This window comes from Ochotona curzoniae, unplaced genomic scaffold (assembly GCF_017591425.1).
Source record: "Ochotona curzoniae isolate NIBS_2020 unplaced genomic scaffold, NIBS_Ocur_1.0 contig_4612, whole genome shotgun sequence".
Lineage (NCBI taxonomy): Eukaryota > Metazoa > Chordata > Mammalia > Lagomorpha > Ochotonidae > Ochotona > Ochotona curzoniae.
The window spans coordinates 4,902,164-4,920,723 of record NW_024466343.1 but is presented as its reverse complement, the minus strand read 5'-3'; the positions used below and the strand labels follow the sequence as shown (position 1 = coordinate 4,920,723).

The 18,560-nt window shown below is 35.2% G+C and overlaps 1 protein-coding gene across 1 annotated transcript in view; it reads right to left on the bottom strand.

Moving 5' to 3' along the window:
- The window catches only part of LOC121161044 (serine/threonine-protein kinase TNNI3K), a 265,903-nt gene that overhangs the window by 224,198 nt on the left and 23,145 nt on the right, over positions 1-18,560 (bottom strand). The window contains exon 5 of the mRNA XM_040987283.1: positions 15,246-15,356. Coding sequence (XP_040843217.1) covers positions 15,246-15,356 — 111 coding nt within the window. The remainder of the gene's footprint in view (positions 1-15,245; positions 15,357-18,560) is intronic.

Below are 18,560 nucleotides of genomic sequence, written 5' to 3'. Positions count from 1 at the left end.
CTGCATGTAGATATCTAATTTTCCCAATATTATGTTAGTGAAACTATCCTTTCAACATTGTGTGTGACTGATACCTGCTTGTAGTTCTGTAAAGATTCCCTTTTAAGTGATAAATTCCTTTCAGAATTCTTTGCCTTTGACTTTTGAGAATTTGATTAATATGTGTCTCTGAGTATCTCTTCATTTTCAATCTATCTGGAATTCTTTGTCTTTCATAAACCTGAAAATTAATTTTCATGTCCAAATATAGGAAATTTTGGTCATTGTTTCTTTAAAATGTTTAGAATTTATTTGTGTTTGAAAGAGAGAGAGAGAGAGAATTTCCTTACACTTTTCACTCCCCTGATGTCTTTAACAGCTAGAATTGTGGTAGGCTGTAACCAGGAAATCAGAACGCAGTCTAGATCTTCCTTGTAGATTACAGAGCTATAATAACTTGACTATGACATACCACCTCTCAAGTGGAAAATTATCAGGAAGCTGAAATCAGCCGCAGAAGGAAGACCAGAATCCATGTACTCTAATACAGGTTGAAGCGGTCGCAGGCAGCATCTGCATTGCTGCATCAAACGCACACTACAAGTTTTCATTCCTTCAACCAGGATTAGTACTTCTTGCTCTTTCTCTCAGAGTGCATGTATCCATTGCTTGATGGGGTCCTGCATGGCTTCTTTATTCTTTTACTGAGATTCATTTGTCTGGGAGATTTCAATTGATCTTGATTTATTTATTTTATTTACTGATTCCTGTGCTTGGTCAAGTCTTCTGTTGAAGCTGTCTTTGAAAAGTGAGTTTGGTCATTTTGTTCTTCAGTTTTTCATTTCTGTTCAGTTATATGATTCTCTTTACTGGACTTCTAATATGTGTGTATGTTGATTTCCTAATTTTACTAAGTTGTATTGTTTTGTGGCTCACTGAGATTCCTTAAGATAATTATTTTTTTTTTTTAATTCTTTGTCTTACAGTCTGTAGACCTTCATTTCTTTGATTACTTGGACTATTTAACATTTACATGAGCATTTGTGATCCCTGTTACTTTATATTAGCATCAGTACAAATGAAGAAATAGTATCTTCTAAGTCTTTAAAATCAGTCTTAAGCAGAGAAACCCCTTAACCATTCACTCTAATCAGAGATTCTGGAATTTACAGCCAGATTTGCTACTGGAGTCTTCAGGCATGCTGGGCTGCTTCTTTAGCCAATAGATCTAAAGATCTAAAGCATGGATACAAGGGCCGTGCCTTACACTCCTTTTGTGAAAGCATACTTGCATCCTGGGCCAAGTACATGTAGCTATTTCTTTGGTCTGCCTGAAAGGACAAGTTTCTAAGCCTTTGCAAAGGTCTCAAATCTGGTTGCATGGGAGCTACATGGAATTTGGGTCCAGGGTATCCATTCTGTCCCTGGGGTGGATCTGCACTGAGTCTGTGAATGATACTCTGGAGTCCACAGGTGCATGGGGACCACCCTGTCATGGGGATGGGTCTAAAACTGTGAACTCTTCTAGAGTCTGGTTCCAGGGAAGTCATCTTGGCATTGGGCAGAACTAGAGCCATGATTCACAAGGGGGGAGCACTGCAGCTGCAGTGGTTATTCTGAAGTGGGCCTAAATCCTAGGGCTCATGGGCATTAGCCTAACGTTACAGTGGGCCTAGACTCTGGGGCTGTGGACCTGTTGCTGGCATCTGAAGTGAAGCAAGGGCCTACATTATTCTCCTTTTCTATATGAAAGAAAGTTCTTTCTAGACTGTGCTGCCCAGGCTTGACAGAGGGATGACATCAAAACTATAAAATTAAGACTCTCAGCTCTTCAATGTGCAATTTGCCTGTGACTATGCTTCCCTTACATCCTATCTCACCCAGATTTCTTAGTTCCTGTGAAGCTATTTTTGCATCTGAATAGTTGTTCAAACTGCTACTTCTGTAAGGAAACAAGCTATAGAAACTTGCAATCTGTCAGCTTGAACATCACTTCAGTATCTCCTTTCAAGGGGAAAAGGTATACTTTGTAATACTTGTATTTCATTGAGTTTATACTGTTAATTTGCATGAAGCTATTCATGAAAGTTGCTTACTATTTTATAAGCAACTTTGTGCAAGAATGGTATCATTATTATCTATTCTGTCTATGGAGAGGAGAAATAACTTTCTCCATTCAGTGTAATTTCTAGAACATTTGAATAATCATTCATCAACAGTTTATTAAAAATATGCACAATGTCAAAGCACATTGCTGGAACCTGTGAGAACTATGGAGATTTTTATCATGTTGTTCCTCCAATTAAAATCTTGAGGATAAATGGTCAGGTAAAATTGTGATTTCTAAAACAGTGTTAAATAGCATGAGAAAGCCACAAAAATGTTTTGGTTTTTGAGAAAATGAAAACACGTCAGTCTATAGGGACCAGCAGTTTCATGAAGGTTGCATTTTAACTGGCCTTGTAAATGGGTGGAAAAGAAAGCATAAGGACAGGATGGTATAGGTAAAAAATAAATAAATAAAAAAAAATAGGGCAAATACATGAGAAGCAATTTAATTTAGAACATGATTTTTTGAAATGAAGAGCATGAATTCATGGCAACAGAAGAGCTAGATCATTACTACTAAGTCCTGTATTGTGCTTTTATCAAGCTTTTGCTCAATACTGTTTAGGATAAAATGGAGTATAAAATATGAAGAGACTGGCCAAATAAGTCAGGACACTAGGGCAGAAAGTGGAGGAAGATAACGAAAGCATGAGTGCAGAGAACACTGAAAGGACACATCACTCACTGCCTAACGACACCCTTGATAATTCTAGATAAAATATTTGCAACAATTGCCCTTTGTTCTATTTATTTTGGATTATTTTCCAAGTCTCTGATAGCCAAGTAAACACCTTCACAGGAATCTGTTAAGAAACATTCTTCAACTTCAGTTAGAATCTTCTCTTGTATGGAGACCTGCAGTAATTTTAAGACGTCTCAGTCTGCAACTAAAGGAGTTAATTGGTTGTGATCCGCTATAGGAAGAAGTAAGAGGGTAGTAGGATTAAAGATTCTGCACAGGGTTACACTGAATTCTTTCTCCTAGTAACTCTAGAAGGTTTAATATTCCTTCTCTAAAAATTATATGCTTTATATAACTATATTGGCCTGATACACAATTGTGCAAGAACTAGTAATGAGAAGCCAAAGGCACAAATGCCTTTGAGAAAAACCTGAGTAAATAGTTTCTCTTTGAGAGCACAGGTGCTAGAGCTTGTTGCAGGGGGGTCTAGTGCCCTCTTTCTTCTTCCCTGTTCTCAGCAAACTTCTGAAGTAGCTATGGTGGCCCACTAAAGAAAACCATAAAAAAGGATGCTCATGAAAGAAAATGCTTACGTGACCCTACTTTCTAGATACTTTCCAGTATAAAACCATTCCTAAGAAAAGGCTGGGATTCCTCCCTGATACCTGTTTTATTTGGTATTCAGAAGTGAAGTATAGAATATTGATTTTATAATATATTTCTAAGTATGAGGAAAAGTAATAATTGCCTGTCCTCCTTTAAAATAGGAAAATCAAGGTCTCAGAAATTCTGGGGATGTGACGTAAGTTAGCTGCAGATGCAATACTTCTTAACCCAGCCTTTAAATCTTGGTAGCGAGCATAAAATAGGAAACAAGATGAAATGCAGACACAAACATACAGCAGTTTTTTATTCACTGCTTAATTGGTACACTCTGCAACTTGGCATGCATGCACATCCAAATGAGTATAGATGGACACAGGACTTCAGATGGAATCAAATTCAACACACAGACATGTTGGCTGGATGAGGGAAATTCATACCATGCAATGAATGGTTACAAAGGGATTTCTCATTTCAGGTTGATTTGATTAGCAATAATCTCTGAATCTAATTTCTCAGGTAATGTTTTTGTCATCATTTTCCAGGACAACAAGCTGATGAACATCTCATTTACATTTTTATTAGCCTATAGAGCTTTTCTTGCTTATGATCTTCTACCTCACCCTGAAAGCAATACTTAATGCTTAATAATAATAGCTAATAGAGTATATGGCAAAGTCTGGAACGAAAAAAAAAGAAAGAAAATAACACTCCAGCTCGTGTTCTCATAATCACTCATTAACTGATATGTGCTCACATTACTCCTGGGACCATTCAATAACTGATCATGCTGTATGATGTATTATCTTTTCTCAATCTCCAGACCTACAACCTAAACAGAAGGAGCCTTACTCTTGGCTTTTAATAAAGAGAGTTCTGTAACATGGGACATATTCAGTAATTGATGCACATAGTTTCTGGTTTCAATTTCTGAGAAACCAATTTTAAATGTCAGAGAAAATGCAGCGTTGTAGATTTGGGAATTGGCTATTTAATATTATGTATACAATAAAGATTTCATTTTAAATGCTTAACTGTTTCTCATTAAGATATATCAAACAGGTCTCATGGAACTACGAATGAACACTCAAACCAACTACAGAAATGTATAGAGTACAGGTAAATGAATGGTGATTAAAAAATCTGTCAGGTATTAGTAGCATTCATTGCTACTAATAAGCAATAATTTATAATTATATGCATTGACTGGCATATATTGCTCTTGTCATAATTTTAGAGTCTGAATTATGGTAGACAAAGATATTCACACTCTTGAAATCCTATGGTTATTTAGGATTTAATCCTATAGTTGCAAAATTTGGATGGATATAACAGGAAAAAAGGCAATAGTGCTGCCAATAATAAAATAATGACATAGATAACCTTCCAGGCTGAAAGAGTGAGAATGAAGTTTTTAAACATTTTATTTAAAGGATAGAAAGTGACCTTGCATCTGTTGATCCACCCCAAAAAGGATGCAATAACCAGGTCTAGGTGAGGTTGAATTGAAAAGTCTTTTATGGGTAGCAGAACCCCAAGTACTCAGGTCTTCGGATGCCCTCCCAGTACATTAGGATAAAGCTGTTCAGCCAAAGAAACAAGAACCGGCTCTCAGCCATTGGATGTTAGTGTTGCAAGAATGTATGCTATAATATGCTGTAATGCTCTGGCCTCTTAAAATTCTTCCATAAATTCAGACTAACGTTTATTTCAAAATATACTAAAAACTGTCATGGCCTGAATTATTTCTCCATCAAATCCATAAATTGAAGATCTGACAGCCTTGGCAACCCACAAACAAGGTTGCATTTTGAAATAGGACCTCTGAAAAAGCAATTAACTAACTTAAAATGAGACATTAGGGCTGGCCTTAATCAATAAGTATAATGCTTATAAAAACAATATGGGCACAGAAACAAAGGCAGTATATGTATGTGTGAACTGAGATGTATATGTGACACACAATGAGAAAGTCACCATCTGAAAAACTAAGTGAAAGACTTCAGAAGAAAACATTCAATACCTTGATTTCAGCATTCCAGGCTTTAAAATTCGAGAACAAAGTGTTCTTTCTTAAGCCATTGATGTCATAGTATCTGCTCGTGATGATTATAGCAAATTAACACTGCAATAACAAAATCATATGCTAACCTCACTTAAGAATATTAACAAATAAGTTCAGAAAATAGAAGATAATACAATGAACAATTGTGTTTCACTCAGTAGTAGGATGATAATTTAGTTGAAAAATAACAATTGTTCCATAAGTATAATTCATTCCAACTTGGAAAGAGAATATAGGATGTCTAATGACTGGAACATAAGTATAATTATCACCATATACAGGGAATTAAATTACAAACCAGCAATGCTCATAAGACATAGAAATGTCTAAGACAACAAATCAGTACATGGACTAGTTGTAAAATTAAGAACCAAAAATCCCTAATTATCCTATATACAGCCTACAACAAATTGGAAAATACAAAGCAATTCATATTGAGAAAAAGATTAAATATTTAGGAGTAAATTTCAACAACTCCATAAGAAAATGCTGCTGAAAGACTTAAAATAGAAAAGAAACTTGAACAAACAGAAATTTCTTGTTCTTCCACAGAAGACTCAGAATAATGAGGATATTAGTTTTCTTTAAACTTGTAACTTAAGAGCTATCTTACAAAAGATGCTACATTTTTCTCTGGGAAAGTAATAATAAAATCATAAAGTTTACAGAAATGCTAATGATAGCTAATTCTCTTGGCATTTATATGTGCTAGGCAATATCTGTGTTAAGTCATTTAACACACATAGTCACATGCGCACAGAAACAATAAGGTAAGTAATAATATAAAGTATTTTTAAAATGAGGAAATTGTGGCCTAGAGAGGGTAAAAACTTTTCCCTAAGTACACACTAGTGGTAGAAATTGTAGGGGATGAAACATTAATCTTCCTTCAGAATTCACCATCTTTATTACCTAACCATCATCTCTTTCCATTGACCAAAATTTTTGCATAAAATGGAAAAATGTTCAGGAATATTTGGGGAGAAGACTGTCACAAAAGAGTATTTGCACCTTGAGTTATAAAGCCATAACTTAAATCTCTACTAAGTAGTTATGTTTTCATTCTTTGATGAACATGTTTTTTGGCTATAATAAATAATGCTATTACGAATATGCATGTACAAGTTTTTAGGTGGCTTGCGCTATACCTAAGAATGAAAATACTAATCTCTTATTTATGTCTCCTATGGATCGATTAGCTTCCAAGAGAGCAAATTTTTATTAAACGATAATTCATCTTCTCCCTGATTTTGATATTCCACACTCCCACAGATGCGTTCCCTTCATGTGCCTCGTATCAATCGTGGGACGCAGCCACAGGGCTCTCGCAAGTCCTCAGTGCTGTTCTGTTTAGATTTGCTGCTTCCAAAGTTGTGAACCAATTAAGGTTATGTAGTAAGTACTGAGACAGTTATTTTGTGTTAGCAGCACCAAAGAGAGTAAATCAGAGATGCTTCCAGTCAAATGTAGGTACATGCTTGAGGCTACACATGTAATTTGGTGACTTGAACCAATTTATAGTAAAAATAATGGAATAGTTGAAGAGTTATCATTATACTGTATGTGTTTTGCTGTTCACTAAATAAAAGTATGTGATTACAAAGCATTTTTAAATCTAAATCACCTCTATTGGAAACATTACACTAAGAATAAACAGCTGATTACAAAAAAAAGAACACATAATGTGTTCAGATAATTGTACATATATTGTATACAGAAAATATCTGGAATAAAAATGTACAGAAATGAAGACTATAGTGATGATTGTTTAAGTAAACAGTGAGGAGTGCGTGGGACTAAAAACTTTAAAATATGGAGTTTCCTCTTGAAAGGAAAACATATTTTTAGATTATGACAATGACACAGTTATGGGAGTATGAAAAAAGCATTTTATTACAGAAGATAAACTATGTCACAGATGAAATTTATCCAAATAAAACTACTAATAAAAGTGTAATATAAAAAAATGTTAGCGCTAAGTAACAACCTAAAAGGATGGATTTCATGCAACATGGTAACAGAATATTTTACTGAGCCTAGTCTTTGATGCAGTGCAAGTCTGAATAGCTACTACATTTTTCTAGCACTTATATTCTAAGTTTCTATGAACCACATCTAAAAGTTAATTTCAGGTCAGATGGATTGAGAGCATCGCAGCATTGTGAGTACTCTGATGCTATTCTGCTCTTGAACACCTGCTGTACCAATTCTTAGTTCTGTCACCCTGAACGAGTTAATTTTCTTGTTCTTCTGTTTTCTCATCTGAGAAAATGAAAACATCTTGAATAAGGGCTAGGTCAGTGAATATGACTGTTAAAAGGTTATCATTTCAAAGTAATGTATTTTTCTATTTTTTTTCAAATTTCAAATGAAGTTCACAAGTTATTATTTTCTATTCATCAGATTGAAGGAAGATCTGATAACACTTCAGTATAAACCCATGAGTACCTTATGCATGAGAAAGAGAAAACCATGCTTTTAAATATTGAACACTCTTTCCTTTATGCCTGTGGAGAGAAAGATAAACCAAAGAAATCAGAGAGAGTCAGAACCTTCTTTGTAAACAGAGCTCTCGACTCAAACATTTAGATGATTTAGTAAAGAATGAGCTGGAACTGCAACAATTGCATTTCCTTGAAGACAAAAATAAATTCTGAAATAACTGGGAAGCATTTTGAAGCAGTGTTTGGATAAGTGTTTGCAACCTGAAAATGGGATAAGAAAGAATAGAATACATTCAGATATTAAACCAATTATCTCACTTGCACAAAATCTGTATGAAAGTATAGTTCCCTGAAAAATAAAGCACTCCACAACCTTCTTACATTAAAGATTGCATCACCTGGTTTTTACTGTTTTCTGTTCCTACAGCTATCTATAGCTACAGATCACCAATTTGCCCCGTGCTGATTGTGGAAACTACTTCATGAATCACCAAAGAGTGATGAATTCTGACTTGCATATAAATATAAAGATTTTTAATAGGAATTAGTTAATCAAGTGTTTTTCACTTCATGTGTTTATTGTATGCTTTTCTACAAACATTAATATCTATATGGATAAATAAAGTATAATGCATGGAATGCAGAGTTATTATTGGCTCAATTATTTTGGCATTCATTATATATGAAGTAATGGTTGAGTTTCACATACTAGCATAATCTATTTCTTTTCCAAATGATTTTTTCTTATGATTTGTATGGATAAGATCTGATTCAGCAAAAAAATATAAAGAGAATCACTGGGAGTAATTATTATTATATTTATATGATGTTATTTTATTTATATTATTATTTTAATTACATGATTTATATGCTATTTATATGATTGTAACTTATATGATCAGGTTTAAGTCACATTCACTAGGAAAATCTTTTAATATTCTTGATTCTGAGTTCCATTACTGATAAAACTGAGTTTGCTAGCTTTTCTTACAGGAGAAACTAAAGACAAATGTGTGTGAATGATAATCCACTATTAAATGTTAGCTAGCAAATTGCAGCTTTCCATGCCTGACTCCTGGATCCTCTGGATGCAAAGAGAATTCAATGTGTTCTTATTGACTGGGACAAAATCACACATCTTACATAGAGCAGCTTATGTGTATATTGTGATAGATGGATAAACCATGCAGAGACAAGAATTGAGACTTGAGACAATAAGTATTTTCTTCCTTTTCAAAATGAAGCGCAAATTTGAGCATAAAATTGTAGTCAGTGTGTCTAGGAGTCTGCAGGACTGCAGGACCACCCCCCCCACACACACACACACTTTTTTTCCTAATACTGAAAGACACAGCTGCCTAGTCAATGTAAATTTTATTGTAAGACTGTTTAACAGAATTGACAATTGTGGGAGGACAAAAACATTGGAGAAGCTAATGGAAGGTTTGCGTTTGCTATGCGGAGACAAAAAGGCCTGTCAGATTAAGCATCAGCTACTGTTTCACAGCAAAGAGGTGAACAATGAAAGATGGTGGCTACTGATGAAAGAGAACTCCCACTGATACACTACCAACTGTCTTTGCTCATTAAGACAGTAAAAATATAAAAGTGCAGCAGCATCTACATTTCTGCCTTAGTAAGAAAATTCTGTATGTATATTTTACTCAACTCTATATGTACATTGTACTCAATCTTTCTGCATCATTTGATACAGAGGAACTTTTATAACTTTCCTAATTGTGAAGCTATCACATTGTCATTACCCTTATTCCTCTCTGATCAGTTTCTGTTTGTCTCATTCAATAGCTGCTCAGTATTTACTTAATTCTTTGCGGATATTCTTGGGGTAGTATTTGGACCATCCAATACACTCAATGTACTGGCCAGTACTTTCAGCTACTGTTATGATTTTGATTCATCTCTCTATATAATTTCTAAAACCATATATTAAATCCAAATCAATGAAGGCACTAAATGCAAGTGGTACATTTCTATGTTTTAATTGAAAACTTAGATGTCTTTTAAAATATCAAAAAGTCTGGAAGCAATGCCATCATTTTATTAGTATACTAGAATTCACAACAAAAACTGTGGTCAAAGAACTCATCATTATCACATTACTGATCAAATTTTTAATTTTTCTTTTGCTTAAAAATTTTCAATGGCTCCTTGTCTCCTCTGAAGGAAAAGAAATCTCCTTTAAAAATTGAAAACATTTGTATTCTGTTATTGTAAATGACAACATATCTATGTGTCATCCACAGACAACTAAAATAATTGCTTATTTCATTGCATTAAATATTTTCTACAAAATTCATCTAAGCTGAGTCAAATTATAAACAGCAGGGTTATCCTACGGAGAGTCTTGATCTCTTCAAATGATATTATGTTATTTATTCTCTCTGTATGTGCCCAGCTTGGTCTAACCTTTCCCTTTATGAAAATGATCCCTGTTCTTTTTACTCTCTAATGTGTATTAATCTTTGGCGTCCAGTTCAACTTGAAACCGTCTATTTCCCTATCATTTTATTTATGTGATTCTCTAATTCTAATGAACTTCTAATGTGGCAAATAAATGAGTTAATAGCTATTCAGGGTCACATGCCTGTTGGAATGAGAAAAGAGGAGGTTTCCTTAGTAGTGTGTAAAGCGAAACTTGTGCTGAGACTGTGCTGCTAACAAGACCAAAGTGCCACCCCACTCTTAGTTTCTAGTTTTAGCTTCAAAATGGTAAGAAGAGGTTGCAAAGGACTCTCTTTAGACAATTTTTGTTTTATCAAGAGAAAACTAGACAGAGTTAAAATTCTGTGGCCTTCTGAAGGGTTTTATCCCCATACTCTGGTTGTTGGCTGTCATTCTGCTTACATGGATTATGCTTAAGACACCCTGCTACCATTTGCTCTGGTCTTTGTCTCCTGAAAATCAAATTATGGACTATTGCAGTGAGAGGTTTCTGACTTTGCTCATCAAAATTGTACTCATGAAAATTCTTTCCTGTAAGAAACAAGGTTGTTTGCATCCCTTGTTTCGCATTCCCGTAACACTAACATTGCAAATTGTTTGTTGACATTTTATGCTATCTAATTATGTGTCTCATCATTCCTAATTGTCCAGCTCAGTCTCAGGTTTGACTCTTTCCTAGTCCTTACATGGAGCTATATTTACTTTACCATTGAATTGCTTATATATCCTTCCTGAACATTCATTCTCAGATACAAATGTTGAGATGAAAATTTATATTTTCTTATATTGTATTAGAAACCAAGCAATAAAATAAAGCAGTATTTTTGGAATAAAATGAAATATGATAAAATCTTTATTGCAATTAGTAGTTTTGAAATAAATTACCCAAAAGGTTCACATTTTAAATAGGATGCTTTCAGATAGTTTTTAAGACATAATATTCTTTAGTATCTAATCATTAATGTACATAGTCCATTATATAAGAAGAATATAAATGTTTATTTATCTCCCCTAATAAAACACTTTGGCTAAACTAAAAGCCTCTTTCTCTCTCTCAATTGCCTCCTAACCTAAATCAGAGTAGATAAATAAACCTTTGATCTCTTTATATCTTTATCTTTTTTGTCAAAGATAATCTATAAATGTCATTAAATATTGTGTATCAACTAATGAGAAAAGTAAGAAAACTCATGAAGCACTGCAAAGAAGATGGGAGGCTTAAAATTATTTTAAGATTGAGAATATTAGTAAACTATAATCTTCATCACAATGATTTGCAAAGCCAGAAAAGGCCTTTAAAAAGCTATGTGATATAACTTATTGCCATTTACCTGATGGATCTCTGTCATTTTTTTTTATGATAACTCCACTGTAACAATTTCACCTCAGTAATGTCCCTCAGACATATCCAGCTTTTTATACTTCAAGGTCCTTGCATGTGGTATTCCTTAATCCCAAAATGCTCTGCTCTTCTCTTGCAAAAAAAAAAAAAAAACCCAAAGCAAATAAAACAAAACAAAGAAACAAAAATAGCCAATATGATCCCCCTGGAACCAAGCCCCCGTGACCTTACTCATGTAATGAATATTTAAGTTTCTGTATCTAGGCAGTCCCCACTACTTCTCTCCTAATTGCTTTAATGCCAGTAAATGGAACTCAGGACCAATACTTTGGAGCTTAAAGCTGGGTCTACTTTGTTAAGATGAGACACATGATAAAACCAAAGGATTCTACCACCTAGCATATGATCACAGATTGAGCGTCTAAATTGTGTAGGTCCAGTTAGAGCAGGGGACCCAGTATGATTCAACTTAATCAAGTATACTGAAAAACACATATTAATCTAAATCTTCAACATCATTCATAAATGAAAGACAGTCAATGTTACAACAGAAAGAAAAAGAAAAGCAGGTAACAGTTGATGATATTCCAATTTGCATGACTGCAGATTTTTCAACACAAGCTTGACAGGCCAAAAAGACTGGGATAAGGCTTCTAGTACTGAAGGAAAACAAAGACATGCCAAGATTACTGTCTCCTGACAAGCTAATCTACAGATGACAGGGTAAGTTAGAGACATCCTCAGAAAAATAAAAGTTGAGAGAATTTATTATCAGCAGACTTGTCCTATAATAAGTGCTAAAGGGATTTTTTTTTCATCTGAAAGAGATGATAAATAAGGAAATATTAAAAGGGAGAAAACTCACTTTTTAAAATAACTATACTAACAATTTAGTAGGACATAACATTGTAAAGATTGTGCGCAAATAATTCATATTTTTATTGTGAAGACCAGAAAACTAGGAACAGTGACTATTCACATTTTCCCAATTTAGGGTTTTACCAGACTGGCACTGAGTATCAAAACATCCCTATGTTTTCTAGATGTTTGCCCAAGATCATCAGGGAGAGCAGCTCTTAATTACCCAGACACTAGATCACACAATCATCAAGGGATGTGCTGTGCAGTTTTAGGATGCACACTACACCCATATGACAGTAAATAATGCTGAAGTGAAAACTGGAAAGTTAAGAGATTATACCTTCAGGCACTTGTCTAGGCATGGGGACTATTAGGATGTGCCCAGTGTTAGACTTAACCGAAGCCCAAATGCAGTCCTGCCACTCCTTGCTGACAACTTAAGGATTAGAATTGTACCTACAAATTACATTGAATCTGTTAAAGGTAGTTAAAAATTAAACACATATAAACACAAAAATGAAACACATTGAGACAAAATAAAAACTCATTAATGGCAAAATAATTCAGTTAAGGACTGGGCAAAAACCACCAACAGGTACTTTGCAACCGATGCAAAGGATGAGATACAAACGACCACCACATGATAAAATTCTCAGGATCACTAGCCATCAGGATAATGTCAATAAAAACCATGATGAGGTTTTACCTCATCTCAGAGAGAATGGGTCTTATTCAAAAATTTTTAAAAATGCTGATGAGAATGTGGGAGAAAGAGTATTTTAATACACTGTTGGTGGGAATATAAACTAGTGCAACCACTATAGAGGACAGTAGGAAGATTCCTCACAGATCTAAAAATAGATCTATCTTATAAGTCATTCCTGAGAACTTATCCAAACAGAATGAAATCATGATAACACTAAGTTATTTATACACCCATTTTTGCTGCAGCTCAATATACAGTAGCTAAGTAATGGAATTAAGCCAGATGTCCATAAATGGATGACTGAATTTTAAAAATTCACTATATACATTGTAAGATACTGCTCAGCCATAAAAAATAAAATTTAAATAATACTGTCTTTTAAAATAAAATGGATGCAATTGGAAAGCATTATGTTCAACAAAATAAAGCAGTGTCAAAAATACAAATATCGTGTTTTTTCTGATATTCGGAAGCTGCTACAGGGAATGGTGGTGGAGTATGTTTTCTGGTTGCCTAGTTACAGAGAATCCAAACCCCAGTCTGCAGCTGGAACCTTGGAACAAAGGCTGTGTGGCTCTGTACGACTTAGACTTTTATTTTAATGTGCCTCATACCGAGATTGAAGTCTAAGTGCTGATGTAAACTTTTTCCCCTTGAGTCAAGTGGGATGTGTTCCTTTCCTCACTGAGCTATATAAGCTGAGGGAGGGTGATGAAAGCACCTATTGCCTGCTGTTTTTGAATGTGAGTCTCCATCTTACTTTACAATCAGATACTGTGGAATCTCACTTGGATTCCATAGCTTCTCTGAGTGTGAGCTGGTGAATTAACTGTTCTAGGCAAGGCCTCTGAAGTGCTCGCTGTAGCCCCTTAGCTGGCTGACGTTTTGCTTTACTATCATGTAGGTAGTTTATTTAAAATGGTGCAGATTTATCCTTTCTCATTATTCTAGATTCTGTTTGTCTTTCTCTCTCTTATTTGTATAGTGCTCACTACTAAACACCATCATGTCTTAACTATTGCAATAGGACTGCCATTACTACTGCTTTACAGATCAAGTAAAATAGAGATGCCATGAGATTAAATAACTTCCTCAAGGACAATAGTTAACATTGTGAATACTAGATATTTATCCTAAAACCTATATCTTAAACAATATATATATATTTGATAGATAATATATATATATATATTTGATAGATGAGATGGCAGAGGAGGAGAGGCATTCTCTCTGTTTCACTAGATAGCTAAGGGAATAATGAAAGAATAAACAAGGAAAAATGTACAATACAGTAAAATTAGGAAATGTCCTTAAACCTAACCAAGTGTAGGCTGCTAGGGGCTGAGAACCACTCCGCTAGAGAATATAGTCACAGGATTCACCTCTAATTTGGACAATAACCTTTCATTGCAAATGGACAAGGGCATATATATGAATAATCACTGAGATAATTGAATTATGTTGTATTATATACATGAATGTAATTGAAATATAGTATATTAAAACATTTGTCCTAATAATTGTGCAGAAACTTAAATGCAAACATAGGAAAGTTCTTTTTAAGCATAACATTATTTTTTAAAACACAGGGAAATGCTCTAGGCTTGAGAAAATTAAAGTGTTAGCATCAAGATATTATAAGCTAAGTGAAAAATTGAAGAAATATTCACAACACATAATACCAACAAGTGGTTTAAATATTTTACAATGACCTCGCATAATAAAACACTGAGATTCTTTCATTCAACTAATATCTATGCTCAGTCACATATGTATTAGTTATGTTTGATTATACTCTTAAATAAATGAACTGAATTAGCTTCAAAAGCGTATACATATGGCTAAGCTTTACTGCAAAAGAAAAGGACACATTTAATGGTTGAAAAATAAACTCACTCTTAGAATCTCAAAAGCTAGAATTTGAAAATAGTTGAGAAAAACAATCCATTGGTAGGTTACTTCTTTTCACCGATGTTAAAGGTGTGACTTACCTCCAGGTGACCAGTTAAGGTAGCAATGTGAAGGGCCGTGAGGCCACCATACCCCACTTGCTGTATATCAGCTCCACTGTGAAGCAGAGAAGTGATCAATTCTGCACTATCCTGTAAGGAAACACATCTTTAGTGTTACTTTTCTACTAATAGCAGGTTCAAAAGCTGTGCAACAGGATGTATTGATTCCTGACTGTCAGCCAGTTCATGCGCTCAAAGAAAACCTAAGTGTGATTTCTGGCAGAAAAGTACATTAGATATAAGAGAGAGACTCAGACTGTTGAAACGTCAGACCAAATGATAGAATTCTGCAATTTCAATCAATCTTCCAGCACTCAATTGTGAAAGGCAGAAAGGACATTTACCTATGGTGAAGCTCTTGCAAACTCAGGTCAATCTTCTACAGAGCTTTCCAATAAATAGACTTTCTCCAGAAATGAAAGTAAAATCCCAAGAGGTCAGGAGTTTATAAGACTAGTTTGTTGTTTTATTTTAGTTTTTGGAGATGCAAATGCAACATCTACAAACAATATGACAGGTGACAGGCCACATTTGACCCTGCACTGGATGATGCACATGAATGTCAATTCTGAAGTCACTGCAGATGAAGTTTCTTGGGGACTCCCTATTGGATCACAGGACTCATACTTTGGCCACTGGCGAAGTCACAGGATGTGTAGTCCAACCCTGGAGTGCATAAATCTGCTGATGCTTGTGCAGTGGGCAGCCTGCCAGAAGCACACAGAGAACATAATGGCCAGATCATCTAGCCAGCAGGGGACATCCACTGCCTCCTCAGAGGATGGGAAGCAAAATGGTTAGACCATTTTCCTGGCCAAGCTTTAAAATACATTCATGAATCTGTGGATGCAATTATATGGGCTTTGCCAATAGACCTTAGAAAGATTTTCTAAACCCCAGAGCAGCAAAACCAACAACTTCTCAGAACTATCAAAATAACCCACATAGCGCCTTCAGAACACTCTTCCCCACACCAAATTCTTTAAGGAATTGTCAAAGGACCATTTCCTCATCCCTAGGTGCTGATGTTGTTTCATCAAAGCAAGGAGGGTCCCTCTTCCCACCCTCCCCTGTGCATATAGAAGAGGGGAACAAAAGAGAGAAGCATGTGTCCCATCCCACTTGCTCCATGCCTGACCCTTCCCATCCTAACCAAAGGCCCCCATGGGCATGCATCCCTCTCAACTATGCAAAGAAAATTAAAATGTTTCTTTTAAATAGAATATGGAACAAATTATAGCTCAGTGGACTGGTTGCTCTTTTATAATATGTACTATCATGGATTCCAGGCATAGTTAATTGGTAGTATATTTTTGGATCATTTGTATAGTGAAAATCTTAGAACAATTATTTGAACCTTCAAGTTTGAAAATTTTATGCAACAAAATAACTTCCTTTCCTCATGCTATTTTTTGTGCTGTACTCATTTAGAAGTGGTGTGAAGTATGAAAGTGTATTAACAGAAGCTAACAAGCTAACGTGCATTGAATTTCATTAGGTAGATAACTGTATTAGTCCAGGAACAGGTTTTGTAATAAACGGTTACTGATCAAAATGAAAACAAATATTACTTCTTATAAATTTATAAAATTACTACCTAATCATTTTATAATCAGAACATTCAAAAGAATGAAGTGGAAGATCGCATATTCAAAATGTCCCATATGGGAAGGGGATACAAAGTTCTCAGTGTATAATACTGTCCTTTAAAGGGAAATTTCAAACCACAATTTTTTGACACTTGATGTATCAATACATCAACTGGCAAGAAAGTAAAATCTTTAATGAATCTAGCATTAAATTCATGAGTTAAATGAATATAATTTCAAAAAACACTTAATTATTTCATTAAAAAGCAAAACTTGTTTCCTTTTTCCTCCCCCCCTTCCCTTCCCTTCCTTTTTTTCCTTTGTTTTACTTTCTTTTCCTTTTTTTCTCCATTCTCCTTTCCTTTTCCTTCTTCTTTCCTTCTTTTTCCTCTTTTAAGAAATTATTTGTTCAGGGGCTGACTAAAATCTCTCCCTCTCTCTCTCGCTCTCTCTAAGTATTTATTTATTTAAATAGTTACAAAAGGAAAAAGAGAGAAGGAACTTTCCCATCCACTGGTTCACTCCACAAAGTGGCTAAATTGGGTAGGTAGGAATGAGCCAGATAGAAGTCGGGTGCTTAGAACTCCAACAGGAAGTCTAGACTGGCTTATAACTCTAACAAGACATATGTCAACACTTTAGGTGCAGAACAGTTTTAAGGAGGGGTGTGCAGAGAAATCTTCAATGCCCTAGTGAGGAATAACTAATCTTTGTGTCCCATCTAGTAAGATATAAGTGAGTCCACGCTGACCATTTCCTGTCTGATTTTTGGCTTTCCTTGTTGTTCTCTGTCTATTCTAGATTTTTTGTTTGTTTGCTTGGTTGGTTATTTGTTTGTTTTGAGGTGTTTCTGGAGTGATCCTGATGGTCATTGCCAGAGAGGGTGTGGACCCAAAGTTGGAACGAAGCGAGGACTAGAGAGAGCTCCCCTCCCCAGTCCCGAAGGAAGTTTACTATTCTTCTGTTTCTGCGGACTGCTCAGGGCTCCTGGCTGTTTTCTGATGCTCTTGGATCCTGTGAGGGAGGAATTGGACTTCTTCTATCCCATGTGGTAGATTCAAGTAGGAGTGGTTGACCTCAGAGTTCTTGGCCTCCGAAGGCACTGCAATTCCTCATGGTCTCCTTGGTAGTTGGGATATAGTCCTTGGTGCTCATACTGATAGTCTTTGGTGAGGATCCGGGTTGGGATACAAGCCTCCTCCTATCCCCCTGCTCTGCTCTGGGGTCCCCCTTGCTCTTTGCATATGACCTCCTGTTAAGAGGTTGTCAGCATCACTCTTGATTCCCCCTATATGTCTTTATAGTTTAACTATTGTCTAATTCTGATTAAAGTCTGTTGTCTATGAGTTACCAGTTATGATCCTGGTCAGTTGTATTTCACATCTACCTCACACATTCTAGGGAGATGGAAGGTTTCTCTGCTCTCCTGCTCCATTATGGAATAACATAGGATATTAGAAGTATATTAGGTTTTACAGTTCTTTGATTTAGATCATAAGCAGTCTGCAACACTATAAAAAGCTAAATACTACAATGAAAATAGACACAAGACAGCTGAATAGTAATCTATAGCCATTTTAAGGTGTATAGAACCTGGTTGTGTATATACTAAAATTAAAATGTCAATGAGAGGGGTGGTTGCAGGATGTAGTTAAGAACTTGCTTTTTTTTTTTTTTTTTAGCATGTTGGTTACTCAGTACTACG